General features: G+C 36.5%; 5 protein-coding genes across 5 annotated transcripts; 2 read left to right on the forward strand and 3 right to left on the reverse strand.

Annotated features, from left to right (window-relative positions):
* Positions 1-3,446: 3,446 nt before the first annotated feature.
* Positions 3,447-6,104, reverse strand: GCK72_020215 (uncharacterized protein; the record flags this gene model as incomplete). The annotated part of the gene is made up of 7 exons (XM_053733452.1): positions 3,447-3,568; positions 5,031-5,193; positions 5,237-5,338; positions 5,390-5,594; positions 5,640-5,746; positions 5,799-5,864; positions 5,913-6,104. The coding sequence occupies 7 exons, from the start codon at positions 6,102-6,104 to the stop codon at positions 3,447-3,449; spliced, it is 957 nt and encodes a 318-aa protein (XP_053582365.1).
* Positions 6,105-6,818: 714 nt separating this feature from the next.
* Positions 6,819-7,088, forward strand: GCK72_020216 (uncharacterized protein; the record flags this gene model as incomplete). The annotated part of the gene is made up of 1 exon (XM_053733453.1): positions 6,819-7,088. The coding sequence occupies one exon, from the start codon at positions 6,819-6,821 to the stop codon at positions 7,086-7,088; it is 270 nt and encodes an 89-aa protein (XP_053582366.1).
* A 1,117-nt stretch (positions 7,089-8,205) lies between these two features.
* Positions 8,206-9,197, forward strand: GCK72_020217 (uncharacterized protein; the record flags this gene model as incomplete). Its single annotated transcript, XM_053733454.1, has 3 exons — positions 8,206-8,392; positions 8,443-8,633; positions 8,679-9,197. 3 exons carry the CDS (start codon positions 8,206-8,208, stop codon positions 9,195-9,197), a joined length of 897 nt encoding a protein of 298 aa, XP_053582367.1.
* A 711-nt stretch (positions 9,198-9,908) lies between these two features.
* GCK72_020218 (uncharacterized protein) lies at positions 9,909-12,184 on the reverse strand (the record flags this gene model as incomplete). The annotated part of the gene is made up of 9 exons (XM_003116596.2): positions 9,909-9,986; positions 10,036-10,245; positions 10,297-10,939; positions 10,994-11,185; positions 11,229-11,342; positions 11,392-11,540; positions 11,710-11,809; positions 11,859-11,972; positions 12,018-12,184. The coding sequence occupies 9 exons, from the start codon at positions 12,182-12,184 to the stop codon at positions 9,909-9,911; spliced, it is 1,767 nt and encodes a 588-aa protein (XP_003116644.2).
* A 2,556-nt stretch (positions 12,185-14,740) lies between these two features.
* GCK72_020219 (uncharacterized protein) lies at positions 14,741-18,284 on the reverse strand (the record flags this gene model as incomplete). Its single annotated transcript, XM_053733455.1, has 13 exons — positions 14,741-15,025; positions 15,072-15,233; positions 15,285-15,375; positions 15,423-15,533; positions 15,582-15,851; positions 15,898-16,023; positions 16,069-16,226; positions 17,060-17,290; positions 17,337-17,494; positions 17,564-17,574; positions 17,623-17,742; positions 17,795-17,911; positions 18,187-18,284. 13 exons carry the CDS (start codon positions 18,282-18,284, stop codon positions 14,741-14,743), a joined length of 1,938 nt encoding a protein of 645 aa, XP_053582368.1.
* Positions 18,285-18,322: the final 38 nt, after the last annotated feature.

The raw sequence follows: 18,322 nt of genomic DNA on the forward strand, positions 1-18,322 counted from the left end.
AATTCAATTAAAGTAATCACTGGCATGTTTTTTGTGTGCGGGTCTTTTCTATTAAGCAGGTTTTTAAATTACTTATTAGGGTACACGAGAAGAAACAGTTGATTCCACGTTTGATGACGAAATCTGCCCCTAAAATCGTTCTAGGAGTCCGTGTTATATGAATAATTTTAATCAATTTACTCAAAAACTACGCGCGCCCATGATTTAATCGTCTTGTTTAGCTTGTTCCGATTTGCACATTCCGCTAAGATCAAAAACGTGCCACCTCTTTTAGTTTTGTGTTTTATGATTGGTTTTATGGGTAGCTTATCCGGATATGGAATTAAAGTTTTTGGTGAAAATGAGTTCAATTACCAAGTCTAGCTCCTCCGTGTAACCGAACAGTGCTCATGCACCATTGGTCACTTTTTCAAAATTCATGGCGATCAACATGACTCTTCAATGCCACCGTGTTGACAGTTATTATTCAACTCCTGAGTTCTTAGAACGGGCGGTACACGGAGTTACAGTTATCTCTATTCCTATTCATTTTCTAGGACTTTATATAATTTTGTTCAATACTCCTAAAGCGATGAATTCTGTCAAATGGTATTTTGTGAATTTACATATCTGGATTATGATTTATGACAACTTTCTGGGAGTTTTCACAATCCCTTTTGTGATATTAGTGAGTATTTTGTTTTTAATCACATTATTATTTTTTTAAATACCAGATACCCTTATTTCTAGTCTCGTAATTTTCGAAAACCGATTTCATATCATATGTAATTTTTCTTGGAAAACAAAGTGGGAACCTTGCCGTAAATGTTGGCTGGGAGCACATTACACTTATGCGGTGTTAATTTTCATTCCTTCTTGGTTTTTTGTCCCAGATCAATTCGAGGCGAAAAAACATATTATTGAGGTAACTCACAGTTTCTAAAAAAATGACAAAACAAATAACGTTTTACAGAAAATCCCCTGCCTTCCTGGTTCTATTCAAAACAAAGACATATTCATAAAAGCTGAAAATTACACATATATTGTCGAAATAAAAAAAGTGATACCCGGTGTTTGCGGACTTAGTGGAAAAATTATTAAAATTAGCCTTAAGTCCGCAAACACCGGGTATCACTTTTTTTATTTCGACAATAAGACGGCTGAAATTTCAAAATTTTTTGCTAGCGAATTAAAAAATAGATTTCTGTAAACAATCTGTACTGAAAATACAATATTTCCGTGAATTTGAACGATTATGCAATGAACTGGCAATTACCAGAAAAATTTGCACGTGAAGCACAGAGTTTTCCCACTTTTGTGGTGGCGGGCCTTAAATGCAGTCGGAGACAGACCCGCTCCGGATAAAATCTTCCCTAACTGGTTAAAATGTGTGAATAAACGGCTATAAGTGTGAGGATGAGCGATGCGACAACAGAACACAAGTTTTAAGACAAAGATCCATTTATTACGAAAGATTTAGATAATTTTAAGAGAGATAATTTAATTATTTAGACAAGCTTCCTGCTGGAAGCGCCGCGGGTCGAACAGTAGACAATTGAGCGGTCACAACCGCGGATAGCTTGAAATGGCCTAAAGGGCCCAAAAAGGTGGAGTTTTTAGGAATTTCCTAGCGTCAGTTGGCGCTAAAATGGCTAGAAATAGTCCTGGAAAATTAGAAGGATCTATTTCGCCGGAAAACTCTCTCACTCTCACGCATTCTACCCAAAAAGTAGGATAACAGACCTCTGTCGTTGGACGAGATTGAGATTGAGATGCGCGGTCGACCGCTACGCGGACACGCGTCGCGGCCGCCGGCAACGAGATAGTGTTGATGCGGCGGAGAGTCGCTGAGCGATAGAGCGTGTTTACTGACAAAAGGGAATTAAGAGCGGTAATTTGAATTATAATTATTTGAATATTCCTGATAACAGGAGATTGAAAAGAGATAAATAAAGTGAATTAGTGAACAGATTGGAACAATATTGGAATAAGAGATTAGTAAGGCGATGATGAGCCTAGTTTTGCGGGGAAAACCATGTGGGGCTCATCATTCAGCCTTTTAGTTGTCGACAGATTTGTCTTTGGGGAAATAGTTGACAACAACTTTGATCTGTTCACGTCATTTTCTGTTCTTTTTTCAAAGTTTGTTCAAAAGTACAGAATCGGTATGCATACCGATTCTGTACTCTGCATAAAAGGTCACGTAAAAAAATGATTTCTCCAAGTTTGTTCAAAAGTACAGAATCGGTATGCATACCGATTCTGTACTCTGCATAAAAGGTCACGTAAAAAAATGATTTCTCCAAGTTTATTCAAAAGTACAGAATCGGTATCGATACCGATTCTGTACCAAACAACAATTCTGTATAAAAGGTCACGTGAAATATTGAAAATCCACAGTTTCGATGTGTCAAATTTTATTTATGATATTTTCGTTTACGTGGATTCAAATCTCATGTTCATTGAGTGGTCAAAATGACAAAAATGACAATTTTCGATGAATAATCACCTAGATTTTGTTATTCGATTTTGATCAACTTCACATTTTCTTATTCAACAACACAAAAAAGTTTGTGTTAATGAACATTGCAAAAAAGGTTTTAAAGTGTTTCCTTTTAAAGTAAGAAAATGTGAAGTTGATCAAAATCGAATAACAAAATCTAGGTGATTATTCATCGAAAATTGTCATTTTGACCACTCAATGAACATGAGATTTGAATCCACGTAAACGAAAATATCATAAATAAAATTTGACACATCGAAACTGTGGATTTTCAATATTTCACGTGACCTTTTATACAGAATTGTTGTTTGGTACAGAATCGGTATCGATACCGATTCTGTACTTTTGAATAAACTTGGAGAAATAATTTTTTTACGTGACCTTTTATGCAGAGTACAGAATCGGTATGCATACCGAATCTGGTGGAATTTCTTGGTACAGAATCGGTATCGATACCGATTCTGTACTTTTTAACAAACTTTGAAAAAAAGAACAGAAAATGACGTGAACAGATCGAAGTGAAGCAAATTTGTTCTACATCATGATTTTTCACGCATTTTTGAACGAAGTCTAAGACTAAAAAATAAATATGTACTAGCACAAAATTTCTCAATTTTTAAGAAAATAAGTTCGTGAGCAAGAAATTTTGAAATTTCGACCGTCTTATATCACTTGTCCTCATTAGTATCTTTTCTTCTGATGGGAATTTTGGAATGCGCTGTTTTCATTCTCTGTCTAATTTGGAATGGTTTCCAACAAGTACGGTCCAAAAAAATATCAAGTTCTTTATCGCTCTGATAATTCAAATGGGTGTCCCTGCATTCATGTTGGTGATCCCTTTGACTTATGTTTGGGTATCTATTCTATACAACTATTACGATCAAGTCTACTCAAATAGTGTCATTATAATTGAGACGTTTCACGGATTATTCTCAACATTAGTCATGATTTCTATTCATTATCCTTATCGACAAGCATTCATTTCAATGTTCTTCAAATGTTTGATAAAACCAAAGCAAGATCGACTGAGAAGTGCGATTTCTGTGGCGCCGATTTCGCTGACGGCGACACGAAGTAGCTGGAGATCTGACAAAATTTGATTTTAACAAATAAATATGAATACTTGAGACCTAAATTTATTCTGACAAGACAAAATAATTAGATTTGAACGCTGCATTATATTGACCTCACTCAACCATAAGCACCTTTAATTCAATTTCCTGTTTTCAGCATTCTTGTCTAGAATGGAAATCTCAGTGACGCTTCTAGACTATGATTGACTTGCACGTAAAATATACTTTCTAAGTAACTACAATATATAATTTTTGCATTCGTCGAACGCAGCCTCATTGTGCTTTGGGCAGCAAGAAAAATGTCCCAAAACACCAATCTCACTTGCCACAATGTGGATAGCTACTATTCTAGTCCTGAGTTTTTGGCTGACACGGTACATATTGTCACAGCAATTTCCAACCCAACTCATCTCCCCGGTCTGTATATAACCCTAACCAATACTCCCAATTCTATGAAATCAGTGAAATGAAACTTCTTGAACTCACATATCTGGGTAATAATTTACGATAACTTTTTGGGTGTCCTAGTGATTCCTTTTGTATTAATACCAACTTGGTCTGGATATACACTTGGCTTAGCATAACTCAACGAAAGGAGGCCACATCGAGAAGCGACACCATGTTGTCCACCCATGACGTCATCGAAAAATGTGCCGTCTGTTTAAAAAGTTACAAATCCATAGCATGTGTTTATGACAGCCTGAAATAGGTTTCTTCAACATTTTCTAGAAAAAGGGAGATTTACAATCGGTATCAAAAGTTCAACAACTGAGTAGACAACATCAAACAGAGCAAAGAAAATCAGTAAATATCTATATTTTCCCATTTAAGTTTTCAATTTTGTCAAGACCAAATAAATAAAAATTCATTTTGATCAGGAAACTAAAAACACCTAACTTGGGAATACGATAGTGGTACCAGTTGACATAAATCATTCCTGGGTGACTAGGCAACACAGAAACAAAATGAGTAAATGAAGACAAGATTTGTACGTCGTTTTATATTTTTGATTTGTCATCTGCAGCATGCGAACTCCTGCTCATTACCAACGGATTTTTATGTTATAGAGGAAAAAATATATACATATATTACTTATTTTTCAGGAAATACGATTTTCAAATCAAATATCTTGTAGTTTTCATATCAAAAAAATCTAGGCTTTTTGAAAACGAGTGTAGGGAAGTCGTTCGTGATATAGGGTAATTAAGGCAGACTGTCCACTAGTTGCATGTATACAGTATGTTGACTTGTGTTTCTTTTTATTCAGTTTGAATCAAGAATATACTGGCGAAGAAGATGTTTCATATTTCAATTAACAGTAGTCGTTCTGTTGAATAAAATATTCCCAAAGGGTTTGATGATGTTATTTCTCGTGAGCCTGTTTCGATAGTTTGGAAGCAGGAAAATGATAGCCAACGGATCCAAAAACGGGAATGCTGAAAATGCAATAACCCCGAAATAGTTATTCCACATACCGAGATCCAAATAAAATATTGGTCCATACCAAGCCATCATACACGGAGAAAAGCTGACACAAACGGGAATTACAGTCTGGACAGCCAACACAGTGAACAGTTGTTTGTGCATGTTTTGAGTGATTTGGGATAGAGCGTTATTAATTCGAAGCTTCAAAACAATCTGGCAATTGAAATTTGTTTAAATCCCTGCGAACTTCATTCACCTTTCTTCCCAAAATGACATACAACGATACAGCATAAACTGATATTCCAGAAAGTAATAGAATTCCTGTCCATCCTCGTTTATTGACTTCAGCACTACCGTCCTGAAGATCAATTTATAATTAAAATATCATGATGACGTTTCCTTCATTTACCATGTACAGAGCTGCTACAAAAGCAATGTCATATGAATCCACTTCGTAATCTTTTCTAAAAGTTTCCCGAATATAATCTCTCATTTCATCATCTGCATACAAAAACAGTTCACATATTCCAGCCCAAACAATTCCATGAATTAAGAAGAAAGTAATTATGCAGAATATTCCAAAAGGACGGAACATTTGTTCAACAAATTTTGGGCTGAAAAAAAGTATTTTGAGATTGAAGATGTTAAGCGCATGATACTAGAAGAGTGCAATGTATCTATGGATGAAATGAATGATTAAGATTCCGTAAGACAGCGAAATGAATCCTGATCGGACGGAAATGGCAAGCTGGCCGAGACGGATTCTCTGAAAAAAGAAATAAGTTTTTGGCTCTCCGAAGTTGCTTCATTTCACTCACGTCTTTACCAAAAAACGGTCCATGAGCTAGATAAGTTACAAATGCGGAGCCAGTTCCATTCATACCCTAAACATTCAAGAAGTTCAACAGAGTAGTGCTTTTAGAAAGTCTCACCAGTGGAACCAGAAGTTCAACCGTTGAATATAACATGTCAAAAACTGCAAAGAATAAAATCAAAAACCGATATCGTCCGATCGTCGTCGATTTCTGTTCCGTTAATATTAGATATGCCAATACTGGATTCACGACAAAAGATAAGCATCCAGACACGGCTGGTAGGTAACGATGAGCCCAACGGATGTGCATATATCTGAATCACCTTTTGAAACAGATGAACTGAAAATTTGAAAAAAAAAAGATGTATTTATGGAGAAACTTTCTAGTATTCAGATCAATGAAATAAACTATACAATTATTGAAATGAGATGATGGGATACACTTCTCGTGAACGAAAAAATAGTAATTCTCTAGCTCGTCTTTCAACATTAACTATGAGATGTTCCCACTGTTTCCTGTGTAGACTCCTCTCTAGAGTAATTGGGTTTTCATTAATTTCCGCTTGTTTTCACGTATGTGCTTCTGAAGAATTGATCAAACAATGATTAGAAACTACTTGTCTGTGATCACTGTGAATACTCGAAGTTCAATCAGAACTGGAAACTATAAATGTTTATTGAAAACTGAACCATCTCGAAGGAGTCGTTAGTGTTGGCAATGCTTGTAAACTCATTACGATACCTGCACACTTTTAAAAATTGATAGTTTGAAGTTTCGATAACTATTCAGAAAATTCCGTGTATCCCTGACTCGGTCCGCGTCGAACCGATATTCGTCGTCACTGAAGATTTCACTTATCAATTAATCTCTCTGGTTTCCTTCCTTATTATAGGAACCACCGAGTTTGTTGTATTCATTATTTGCCTTGTTCGAAATATACTCCAACAACTTCGCTCCAAAAAAATCTCAAAGAAAACCTATGATCTACAAATCAAGTTCTTCACAGCTCTGATAATCCAGACAATGGTTCCAACTGTGCTGTTAATTGTCCCATTGAATTTAACTTGGATTGTAATATTGAATAATTATTATGACCAAGCATCTACTAACTTTGTTCTTTTATTCGAGACATTACATGGATTCTGTGCAACGGTGGTCATGATCCTTATCCATTATCCCTATCGACAAGCTTTTCTGAATATGTTCTTCAAATGCCTTATGAAATCTGAAGAAGAACGTCCGAGAAGTGTCATCTCAGTAGGGCCAACTTTGATTATTGCTGATAAAGTTTGAGAATAGTTCCATGGTATCTAAAATTGTTTTGATCGCTCAAATCATACCTAGAAATTATAGATTGTTGAAAATTGACTATCACTAACAAGGGAAATCCTCGAAGTGTCCTTTTTCAAACCACTCAAAAATTTGACCCCTGATACTTTCGAGTCCGTAGATTCCGAATCTAAAATAATCCTACTGTGAACCGAGTTATGAGCCGTCAAACTTTTCTTGACTGTCTTGCGGGATCACTAACCCCGACACCACGTGGTCGGTAGTGATGGTTGAAAAACTGGGAGATATGTTTGGGTAGACATTCCGGCGGACCGCGTGTCGCGCAAATAATGCTTGAACAAAGGGAAAACTTGACGTCATGACTCGGCTGGATTTAGCAGAATTTTATTTTAGATTCGGAATGTACGGACTCGAAATTATATGTGGCCACGTTTTTGAGTCGTTTGAAAGAGGACACTTCGAGGATATCCCTTGTAAGGTAGTATCATATGAAGTTAAAATGTGAGAAATTAAAAGTAACCACAACAGTTTTGAGTTCATACATGACACCTTGAAACTTTTTGCCGCAAAATTTTGAAGTTGTTTTTGATCAGCGAACGTCAGCCATGCGTACATACATAGACACCAGGGGATACGGATGGCTAATTAACAAAAAAATCTTTGTCATGAATTCTTTGGTCTTTTTTTTTTGGAGGTAATCTTATTCAACAACTCTTTGGCTATAGATTTCAATCTATCAAAGCTGTCACTATACACCTCATATCTGTATCAAAAATACTAAACTTCCGGCCAAAGTTTGACCTCAACCCATTTGATTCTATAAATTTTTTTATAATCAGATTTCCTCGTTCAAATTGATCACTCACATGTCAGACTAGCCCATACTGGAAGAAATTGTTCCTCTGCCTCATTTCATTACCACTGCATATTACTCATACTTTTTCAATACTTTTCTTTTCAAAAAATGGTTTCAAACACGTCTGAATTCACATGTCACCATGTGGACAGTTACTATTCCACGCCAGAATTATTATCTCTGGCGGTACACATGGTTACAGCTGTGTCTATTCCAACTCACATCCTAGGTCTATATATAATTCTTACCAAAACTCCAAGCTATATGAACTCAGTGAAGCGGTACTTCTTGAACTTGCATATCTGGATTATTATTTATGACAATTTTTTGGGAGTTCTCACGATTCCTTATGTTATTCTACCGACATGGTCTGGGTATACACTCGGTCTACTCCGTCATCTGGAAGTTTCAGATATAACGATGAATGTGTTGATTGTATTGGCATGTACTAGTAAGTTTAACTTTTTTCGTTGAAGTTAGGAATAATCACTTAAATTTCAGACACCCTTCTATCTATTCTAGCGATATTCGAACATAGATTCCACATTGTTTGTACCTATTCATGGAAGTCCAAGTGGGAACGTTATAGACATTTCTGGCTGGGAACACATTATATGTACGCAGTTCTTGTTTTTATCCCGTTTTGGTTTTTAGTTCCAGAACAGATTGAGGCAAAGAAGCATGTGTTTGAGGTAAACTTTTCACTGGGTTTTTCACAACATAATGTATTCATGAAGAAAATTCCTTGCCTTCCGCCCTCCGTCCGCTCCGGACCTATATTCGTCGTCACTGAAGATTTCACCTATCATCTCACCTCTCTCGTTGTATTCTTACTAATTGGAATGATTGAATTCTTCGGATTCATGTTGTGTTTAGTCTGGAACATTCTCCAACGTGTCCGTTCCAAGAGAATGTCCCAGAAAACTTATGAAGTTCACGTCAAATTCTTCATTGCCCTACTCATCCAAACTGGTATTCCGACAGTCATGTTGCTGATCCCTCTGACTTATGCTTGGGTCTCTATACTTTATAATTATTACGATCAGTCTTTTACAAATGGAGTCATCATATTCGAAACTCTACACGGATTATGCTCTACACTAGTCATGATATTCATCCATGCTCCTTATCGTCAAGCCCTCTTCGCAATGGTTTTCAGATGCTACATGAGATCTGATGAGTATCGCCCCCAAAGTTCGAGTTCAGTGGCACCGACACCAAATAACCCAAATGCACCGGATAAGCCTCAACCGTGATTTGTTCCTTCAGAATAATTAGTCAAAATAAATTGTGGTTTTACACTGACCGAGACTACGCAACTAATTCCACATCCGTGTTCATTTTTAAAAATTCTGCAATGATAAATTCTCTGGAAAATAAACAAATCTATTATCAAAATAATGATTTTTATATTTGAGACTTTGTACGATTTTCATTAAAAACCCCTATCGACAAACACTGCTCTCGATGTTCTTCAAATGCTTGATCAGCTCGAAGGAGGAACGACCGAGAGGTATTATTGTAGTTTTTTTTAAAGTGAAATTGATCCCCACAAAATTTTGTTAGACAAAAAATTTCGTTAAACCATAATTTAATTTCCTTGTGCTCGGTGTGGCACATTTCATTTCTCTGTGTTACTCACCTCGTTGTACGCACCTAATACATTACACAATTTTTCCAATATTTCCTTTTTAAATAAAGACTGTCAAGCCTTACCTGTCACGTTGTACTACTCCTCACATGAATCAGTGGATTTTCAGTACATGAAACCAACCGAAAATAAACTTTTTCTAGTCGATTACACAATAACGAACGCAAAAAGTGCTAATAAAACATGAAAACGAAACAATGAACTATGCTAATAACTATGCAATAAGGGAAACTAATTGTTCTAACGAAGACCTATAAAAACTTATTACAGAAAAATTAAATAACACAGACGATAAAGTATAAGATAATCGAAATGATTATAGACGGGAGTGTTGAGAAGTAACGAGCTCGATGGAGCTTTCCAATGCCAGCTGGACAGTTTTGACGGATACTTTCTGAAAATTGTTGTTTTTTTTTGTTTCAACATCTGAAAATTAATCTCACGTAAGCAGCGCCGACTTCAGACGCCGCTCTAACCGAATCCCGAAGTTCCAAAGTGACGGGTGCATCGAGACTGAATACGATACTTTGGAGCAGTGTCAGTAGCTTGGTAGCACTCAGTGACGTCTCTTCGGGCTCATTGTTTGATGACTTTTTGATGACCATACGGAAAATTGTCTTCAGAGCGAGTACAACGTCGGAAATCAATACTTTCTGAAAATAGAGACATTTTTGGAGTTATTTTTCTTCACATTCCACTCGAACCTCATCTCCACACTCATCAATTGTTCGCTGAATAAGAAGTCCAATTGATTCAAGCATAGGCGAATCCATTGTCAAAACGAGACCACGAAGTAATTTCAGAAATTCTCGTGTACTCGTGGAGCCATGATTTACAAAGAAATGTTGGTTATCCCCATAGTAATCTTTTCTCGGTGATCCAACTGCTGAAGGTGTCATCGTTCCATTCGTCACACTGGGACAACTACGGTCTGAAGTGTCAGTTTCCTCTTGTTTTATTTCTCTATTGAGGACATTGTAAACTAATTGATCCGGATTCAAAAGAGTGTTCTGATTGATTTGTGGATTGTTTTTCGCGAGTAATCTATTGAGATACGTAGCGAAATCTCTTACGACATTTTCTTCTTGTTTTATTTCCTTTTCTGGAACAGCTGGTTGTGGGATTTCCACTGCTTTTTCCATCTTCTTCGGCGGCACACAATTGGGCTGAGCCTCTAAAGTAACAGCTCTCTTATTACTGGTAGAATCGCAAATGACGTCTGAATCGCTCTCATCGGAACTCATATGAATACGTTTTTGTTTGTTGACGGGTTTCGGGAAGAGCGGTGAATCTGATGATCCTTCCCGACGATTGAGAACTTTTTTCGGAGAGAAACGAGCTTCTTTCCTGGAAATTGAGAAGTCTTCACAGCTTTTACGAGAGTTTTTCGTATATACTAACCTAACTAGAGTCCGTTCTTCGACTCTTTTGCCATCTCCTCTACCGGATGTCGCCCAGTCTCGATTCGCCACTGGAATCGCCACCTTTTCTCTATATTTGGACAAACAATATAACTGTAAGCTATCATCGTTTGCTATGTAGACTTCAATCCGGTTTTTGTAGTCGACTTGAACAAATGCGTTCCTCCGTATTCTGAAATTATTTTATTTTGTTTGACACAAGGCAGATAGCATACTTGGCAAGAAATCCGTCGCCTAAGGGTGTTTTCGAGACATACAACATACGAATTCGAGCGAGAAGATCGTATTGTTTTGATGTTTGGATTGCTGGCTTGATAACCAACCGAAACCTGAAAAAATACAATATATATTAGAAATTTATTAGAGAAAATCACGAACCGCTCAACTAATGTTGGAATTAGATGACGACAGCCGGTGATTCTCTTGTATTCTTGAGCTAGACATAGATTTGTGACTGGTTGACTGGTGTACCGAGAGAAATTTGCGAGGAATTCAAGCATTTTTTCTTCAGATTCTGGTTCTCGTGCCTGAAAATCAGATTTTCTTTAGTTTTCTACTTGAAAAAAGGTCTAATTTGGCTTATTTATTGCAAACTTTTCGATTTTTTTTTGAAAACTGAAGAGAATATAAAATTCGCGTAATGGATCGTCACTTTTCGGTTGGCATCGATTAAACTCTGCAAATAACAATATTTACTTTGATATCTGCGAATCCAAGTTTTATTCCACGATTACACCCTCTGTACATTTCGATCACATTTACTTTATCAAGTTCCACCTCGCCGTTTTCGCGCATTCTGTAAATTTTTATAATTCAGATTCAAATTTCAACAATAGCAACCATACAGTTTCATTAATGAATTGTTGACGGGAATTTTCATCGAAAAGTACACTTTCACACGTGTATCGAAGTCATAATCGTCCAAATACATCGGCCGGTTGCATATCGACTGACGACACCTGGAATATTGTTATAATCAGTTTGTTTTTGAAGTTTTTGCTCACTTTTCTATAATTTCTTCCAGTTTTCTCTTCGATCTCGTTTCTTTCTGGTACTTCTCGCATACTTTCCACGCATTGAAACCGCCTTCGCGGTTTTGTGCTTCTCTGGCAACGAAGTCGACGAGTTGAATGATTTCTGCTTCTCTCCATGTGGGAACGGTGTTGGACATATTCTGAAATTTTGAAAATATGTGTATTTAATGAAAAAAAAACGTGGAAAATCTGAGAATCGGTGTATTTAAAATTAAGGTGAAAAATACAAAACATTGAATAAAGTTTTTGAAAATTCGGTCGACGCGCCTGAAAAATGGAGCGCGTTTGCATTTTCCGCTGAAATTCGGGAATTTCAGAATTGTGGCTCAAAAAGTGGAAAATTAGTGACATACTCAGAAGTTCCACGATGTCAAAAACTGTAAAAACTGCAAATACACATGTAATTGTTTTCTCACGTTTCAATAAAGTATTTTTATTTTCACCCGGAAAAAATCATTTTCAAAAAAATTCAAAACTTTCACAATAATACTTGCATTTTTTGAATACAAAAAACAACTGAAATCGATAAAATTGTCAAAAATAATTTTGTCAAAAAGCTGAAAAAAGGGATCCGGTCTGCAAAGCGTCGTCTCTTCTTTCCTCGCTCCGGCCGGCATTTTTCCTGCGCCGCATGGTCAAGGTGCGTTCGTCGCCGCATCCGATCTGGCAAGTTAGGCAACGTTGACTACAGTTAGTTGGTTCGAACACATGTGGGGATGTGAAAGTTTTTTTAGTATCATATGATTCAGAAAAAATAGAAAATTCCGTACGTGTCGTCCGTTTCAAGATTGTCCCACGTCATATAAAGATACGGGTGGTTTCCTAAAAGTGACGACATGAAAGATTTTTTGGTATTATTGGATTCAGAAAAAAACCGAGGATTTCAAAAGTGTCGCCTGTTTCCGTATTAATTACAATCGACTGTAACACCCAGAAAGGTGGTGTTGAGAAGGAGGTTTAGTCGCCGTGAGGCGACGTGAGAACCGACTGGTTTGGGAAAATATATAATCAAGTTTCCGATTTTAGAGGCGGTGCCTGCGAACACTCGGAAATTAAATACATCATGTTAGAGAAGTCTACATTTGCTAGTCTTGATGTAAGTCATTCTAGGTTATGACTAACTCGTGTATCCCTGCCACTGGCTACTTTCATTCCCCAAAATTTTTATCATTTGCTCTCCATGCTAACACCACAATCTCTACACCAATGCATCTTTTTGGATTCTATTGTATAATCCGAAAGACTCCAGATCAAATGAAATCTGCAAAGTGGTATTTGTTGAATCTTCACATTTGGATTGTCGCTTTTGACTACTCTTTCAGTATTTTGACTGCTCCATTTTTACTGATTCCCAGGTTCGTTGGATTTCCATTGGGGGTTCTCAGACATTTTGGTGTTCCTATTATAGTTCAAGTTGTTATGGTTTGCGTTTTTCTGTCAAGTAAGGCAAAAATGCTTGATAAACTTATTACTAGAAACCAGACACTTTCCCAGACATGCTGGTTTCCATAGCTGTACTTTTCGAAAGTCGTTTTTATTCAATTTGCAATTTTCCTGGTAAACAATATTGGGCAAGATATAGACGAATCTGGATGTTATTGTTCTATCTCGCTGGTTGTCTTTCTTTTATTTCATTTACATTTCTGGTCCCTGATCAAGAAGTGGCAAAGAAAAACATGTTTATGGTTAGTTTGTAAGAGTTCAAGTCTCATGGATCAACTCTCAAACTTTAATTTAAGAGACTACCCTGCCTCCCTGATTACATTTACCAAGCTGATAATTTCGTTCTCACCGAAAATATCACCTATCATTTATCAATATTCGTGATTTTCTTTATCACTTTTGGTGTCAAAACTCTATCACTTGTTTTTGGTCTCTTCTGGAATGCAGTACGACAACTGAAAGATAGAACAATGTCTCAAAAAACATTTCATCTTCACAAGACTTTTGTGATAGCTCTTGTCATCCAGGGATCCGTTCCTTTATTCACGTTTGCATTCCCTGTTGTTTACGCCTGGATTGCTGTCTTATTGGATTATTATAACCAAGCCTTCATTAATATCGCTGTGGCAGTTTTATCAATGCATGGATTCTTGTCTTCTCTAGTCATGATTTGTGTGCACTACCCGTATCGGAAATCATTTCTTTATCTTCTGAGGGTTAACTCAAAAAATATCTCAAAACGATGGTTTCGTTATCAGAGAAATGCAGTGGCAGTTATTGAAAACAGTTGATGTCAACTTGTCATATTGAAGAGCTCTATTTGATCTATTTGTTAGAAGACGGGATCAATCGGAGGAGACGTCGAAAAGATGGGTTCTGTATCATAGAAATGTATCGGGTGGTCCAGTGGCAACATGAAAAGTTGTTTATTCGTTTTTCAATAAATGTAAGGAAGAATAAAACAAATTTGATATGAAATTTTGTGCGATCATTGGAACACCGTAATGGTTCAATCTGAGAAAACTGTGGAATACAAAACTACATAGAACAAAAGGAGAAAATTGTAGAAAGTAAACACGGAATGAATGTGTACTGAATAAAAATAGTTCAATCAAAAATAGGCGAAGATAAATGAATCATTAAAAATAATTGATTCCAAGCCACAAAAAAAAAGAAACGATCATTAAAGACATTGGGGTTTTGGAAGAAACATTGAATTAAGAGTTCGAAGTGATAATTAAACAAGTTTCTCAAATGTTCCTCATATAAAGAAGTTCTTTTATAGCTTCCAATGCCCTGTCATACGAGATTCTTTGAAAACTTCCATCATTTTTCTTCTGCATTTCCCGCAATTCCTTTTTGATCCCCTCGAAAACTGGGTCACTCAGCTTATTTGCAACTGCCAACACAATGCGAAGAATTTTGCAGAGAAAAACTGGGCTGTCCTTGTTCAGAGCTTCGTTGTTTGCCAAAAATGGAGCAATTGTTCCTATGACCCTTTTCATTGTTTTTCTGACCGACATTATCTCGATGTGCTGTGAACAACTTTCAGTATTTTTTGTTAAGAAGTTGAAGTCTTACCTCTTTGGTATTTGAGATCTCCAGAAGTCGTTTGTCAATTTCATCTAACAGGAACGGGTAGATGAACAGGACCCTCTCGTTGGACACAGCATCACGTAGAGGTTGTAGAAGTTCACTTATACGAATTTCCTTTCCTGGATGCCTTGTAGCTTCCAGGCGGGACTGAAACTTTTTTGAAAATTTAGTTAACAGTTCACAAAATTATTGGAATACCTTGTCTTCTTTTCCAAAACGACACTGCCCTCGTTCGTAGAAAACCAAATAATTCAATGCATCCAGTTGATATGTTGCTACAGCTGACATTCTGAAAATATTTAATTATCATAGTAATATCATTTACAAAACACTCACGCTTCCAACAGATTCTTCTCTGGCGGTATTCCGAATCTTATGACAATTGACGCTATGTAGTCAATGCATTCTACTCCAAGCTCAATTTCATAATTGAGGCACTGAATCATTCTGAAAAAAAAACAACTTGTGCTAAGAAGTGCTAAAATTTCAACTCACTTGGCTCTAACGTCTCCAACAGTTCTTCCTTTAACACTTTGAACTAACGAGTGATATCTACGAAAAGTTCTGCCAAAAGTTGCGGACGGGTTAGAAGCGTTTCTATGAATAAAATTCAACATGTGTTCAATTTCATCAAATTCCCAATGTACTGAACCATCCTCAATACTATTTATTTTTCGATTGAAACACAAGACTGGTAGTGTGTTGGAAGAGTACTTGATGATTCGCTTCTCCTCATCCAACCTCCATTTTCCCCAACGTTGAAGGCTGAAAACATTTACGTTTTGGAATATAAGTGTAGGTTTAATTTTACTTTTTTGAAAAATATTCAGATTTTAACAACTCGGTCACTGGATGTTGCGTCATAAACATGATTGCTAACTTCTTGGTGGGACGAATACGTTTGATACTGTGGATTTCTGAGAGAATGGTTTCAAATCTGAAAAATGAATCAAAGAATATGAAATAAAGAAAAAAAACTCACTGATCAACAATTTCCTCGACTGGAATTCTAACATCAGTCATGTGATCATTGTACATCTCGGCCAACTCTCTCAGGGAAATTGGGGAGATTACTATCGTTGCTTTTGCTTCTAAGAAACGAACTAATCTTTTATTGAGATCCATTTTGTTGCTGATTATCTGGAACAAGCAATTTTAGTTAAGTACATACAGTAACCGCTCGAAAGTACATTAAGTTTTGCCTTTTTCAGTTGAAATGTCCAACTTTTAGAGTGCGTCATAGTGAAACTAACTATCACACAAAATAATTTTTTATGAGATCGAACAGACCAAAGGTAGAACTCTATTTTTGTAGTTGACAACTTATTTGTACGGACACTCCCTAGGAAGTGACATATCGACAAAATAATTTCTCAGTCAAATCGACCCATTTCAGTGCAAAACAGTGCGATTTTTGAGTTGTTGACGTAAAATTACTACAGCTCTTTAGGAAGGGTCCGTACAAAAAAGCTGCCAACTACAAAAATGGAGTTTTACTCTTGGTTTGTTTGATCCCATAAAAAGTTATTTTGAGGAACAGTTAGCTTTACTGTGACACAATCTCAAAGTTGGGCATTTTCAACTGAAAAAGGCTAAACTTAACACACTTTTGAGCGGTACTGTACGTAAAACTGATAGTAGAATAATGATAATAATAATTGAACAAGATTAAAAGATGGATAGAAACCCATTACACAAACACAAACTACACAAACCAACAATTAAATATGTTTTATTTAACAAAAATTAAGAATACATATGAAATTACAAATACTAAAACAACAATTAATGAAGCAAAAATCAACAAAGTTTTTATTTAAAACGACAGTTTTATAAAAATGAAAAAGACGAGATCAGCAAGTTCCTGCAAACATAATTTTGTTCAGAACGGCCACGGTTGTTTTGATTGAGACACGCTGAAAAAAATGTATTACCTTCTAGCCATGAGGTCTAAAACTACCAGAAAAACTCACTCTATCCGCTTCTTCGTCATTTTTTCGTGTTTCCTCCCAGATTTTGTCGAGGACGTCCTCGAAGCCACATGCTGGATACGAATCAATCAATTTTTCTACGATTTCTCTTAAAATTCGGATGAGAAAACATGTGAAGATCGATTCGGTTTCTCCCTCAACTGTTTCCTCAGGTTTCAGAAGCGTTATGAGAGTGGTTTTCAACGCTGAGGCGACCAACCGAGCGTCCAGTGTCTGCAAAAATGTGTTGGTGTTTGTTTTTATAACAGAAAAATGTTACCACTTTAATTCCTCTTTCTTTATATTCCTTGACAACTTTCTCGATTTCTTCCAGGTTGTAGAAAAACGAGACTTCTTCAATCCGTAATACAGTGAAAAGCGTCTCAAGGTAGGTTATGCGGCAAACAGTGGTTTCATTTTCTTGGTTGAACTGGTCTTCTGAATCGGATAGAGAGTCAGAACATGCTGACGAAGATGGAACCAGATCTCAATCAGATACTTCTGCACCGGGAATGTTGCTGAAAGATTAGGGGCGTTGGATTCAGTGAAAAAGAGTCGATACTTACTCATGAGAAGACATGAATGCAACTTTTGAAGTACAACTCAAGTTCTTTGATTTTTTGATGATTCTTCCAGGAGAGCTATCATGGGTTCGTTTTCTAACACACGTTCGAGTGTTTCTGGATCTATAAAATTAGGAATGAACGCTTTTGCAAATCAAACAAGACAACAACTTACCCTTTAATTATTGCTTTTCGCTGCGGGCAATATCCCGTCATTCTGTATATTTTCTGCTGGGACTCTTCACTAGCAGTCCCGTTATACCCGCGAACCAGGCGTAAGGCGCACAAGAATCTGAAATAGAACTGTTTAGTTAGTCAAAAGAATTTGCTTATAATCTCGCTTGTGACATTTTGATTCGAAGTTATAGAAATTAAGAGTAAGATATTGCAAGCATTGATTAGAAGTATATTTTTAAGAAAGCACAGAATATAATGTTTATGCTTCCGTAAATTGGAGACATCTAGGAGATACGTACGAAGATCATTAATTATGGGAAAAGTTGGAAACTAAAGTTTTTTGAGTGAAAAAAAAAATTTCTCGTAAAATACCGCATTTCATCTGCATACCTATGTATTTCATCTATTTCAGCTACGAGACACATCTGAGTAACTTTCATGCGGTGTTCGCAAACCGATAATGACACTCGTCCAATCAGCCAATTCATTATTTTAAAAATTGAGAACAACTTACTGATCTTCCCGT

Source organism: Caenorhabditis remanei, chromosome V (genome assembly GCF_010183535.1).
Source record: "Caenorhabditis remanei strain PX506 chromosome V, whole genome shotgun sequence".
NCBI classification, from domain to species: domain Eukaryota; kingdom Metazoa; phylum Nematoda; class Chromadorea; order Rhabditida; family Rhabditidae; genus Caenorhabditis; species Caenorhabditis remanei.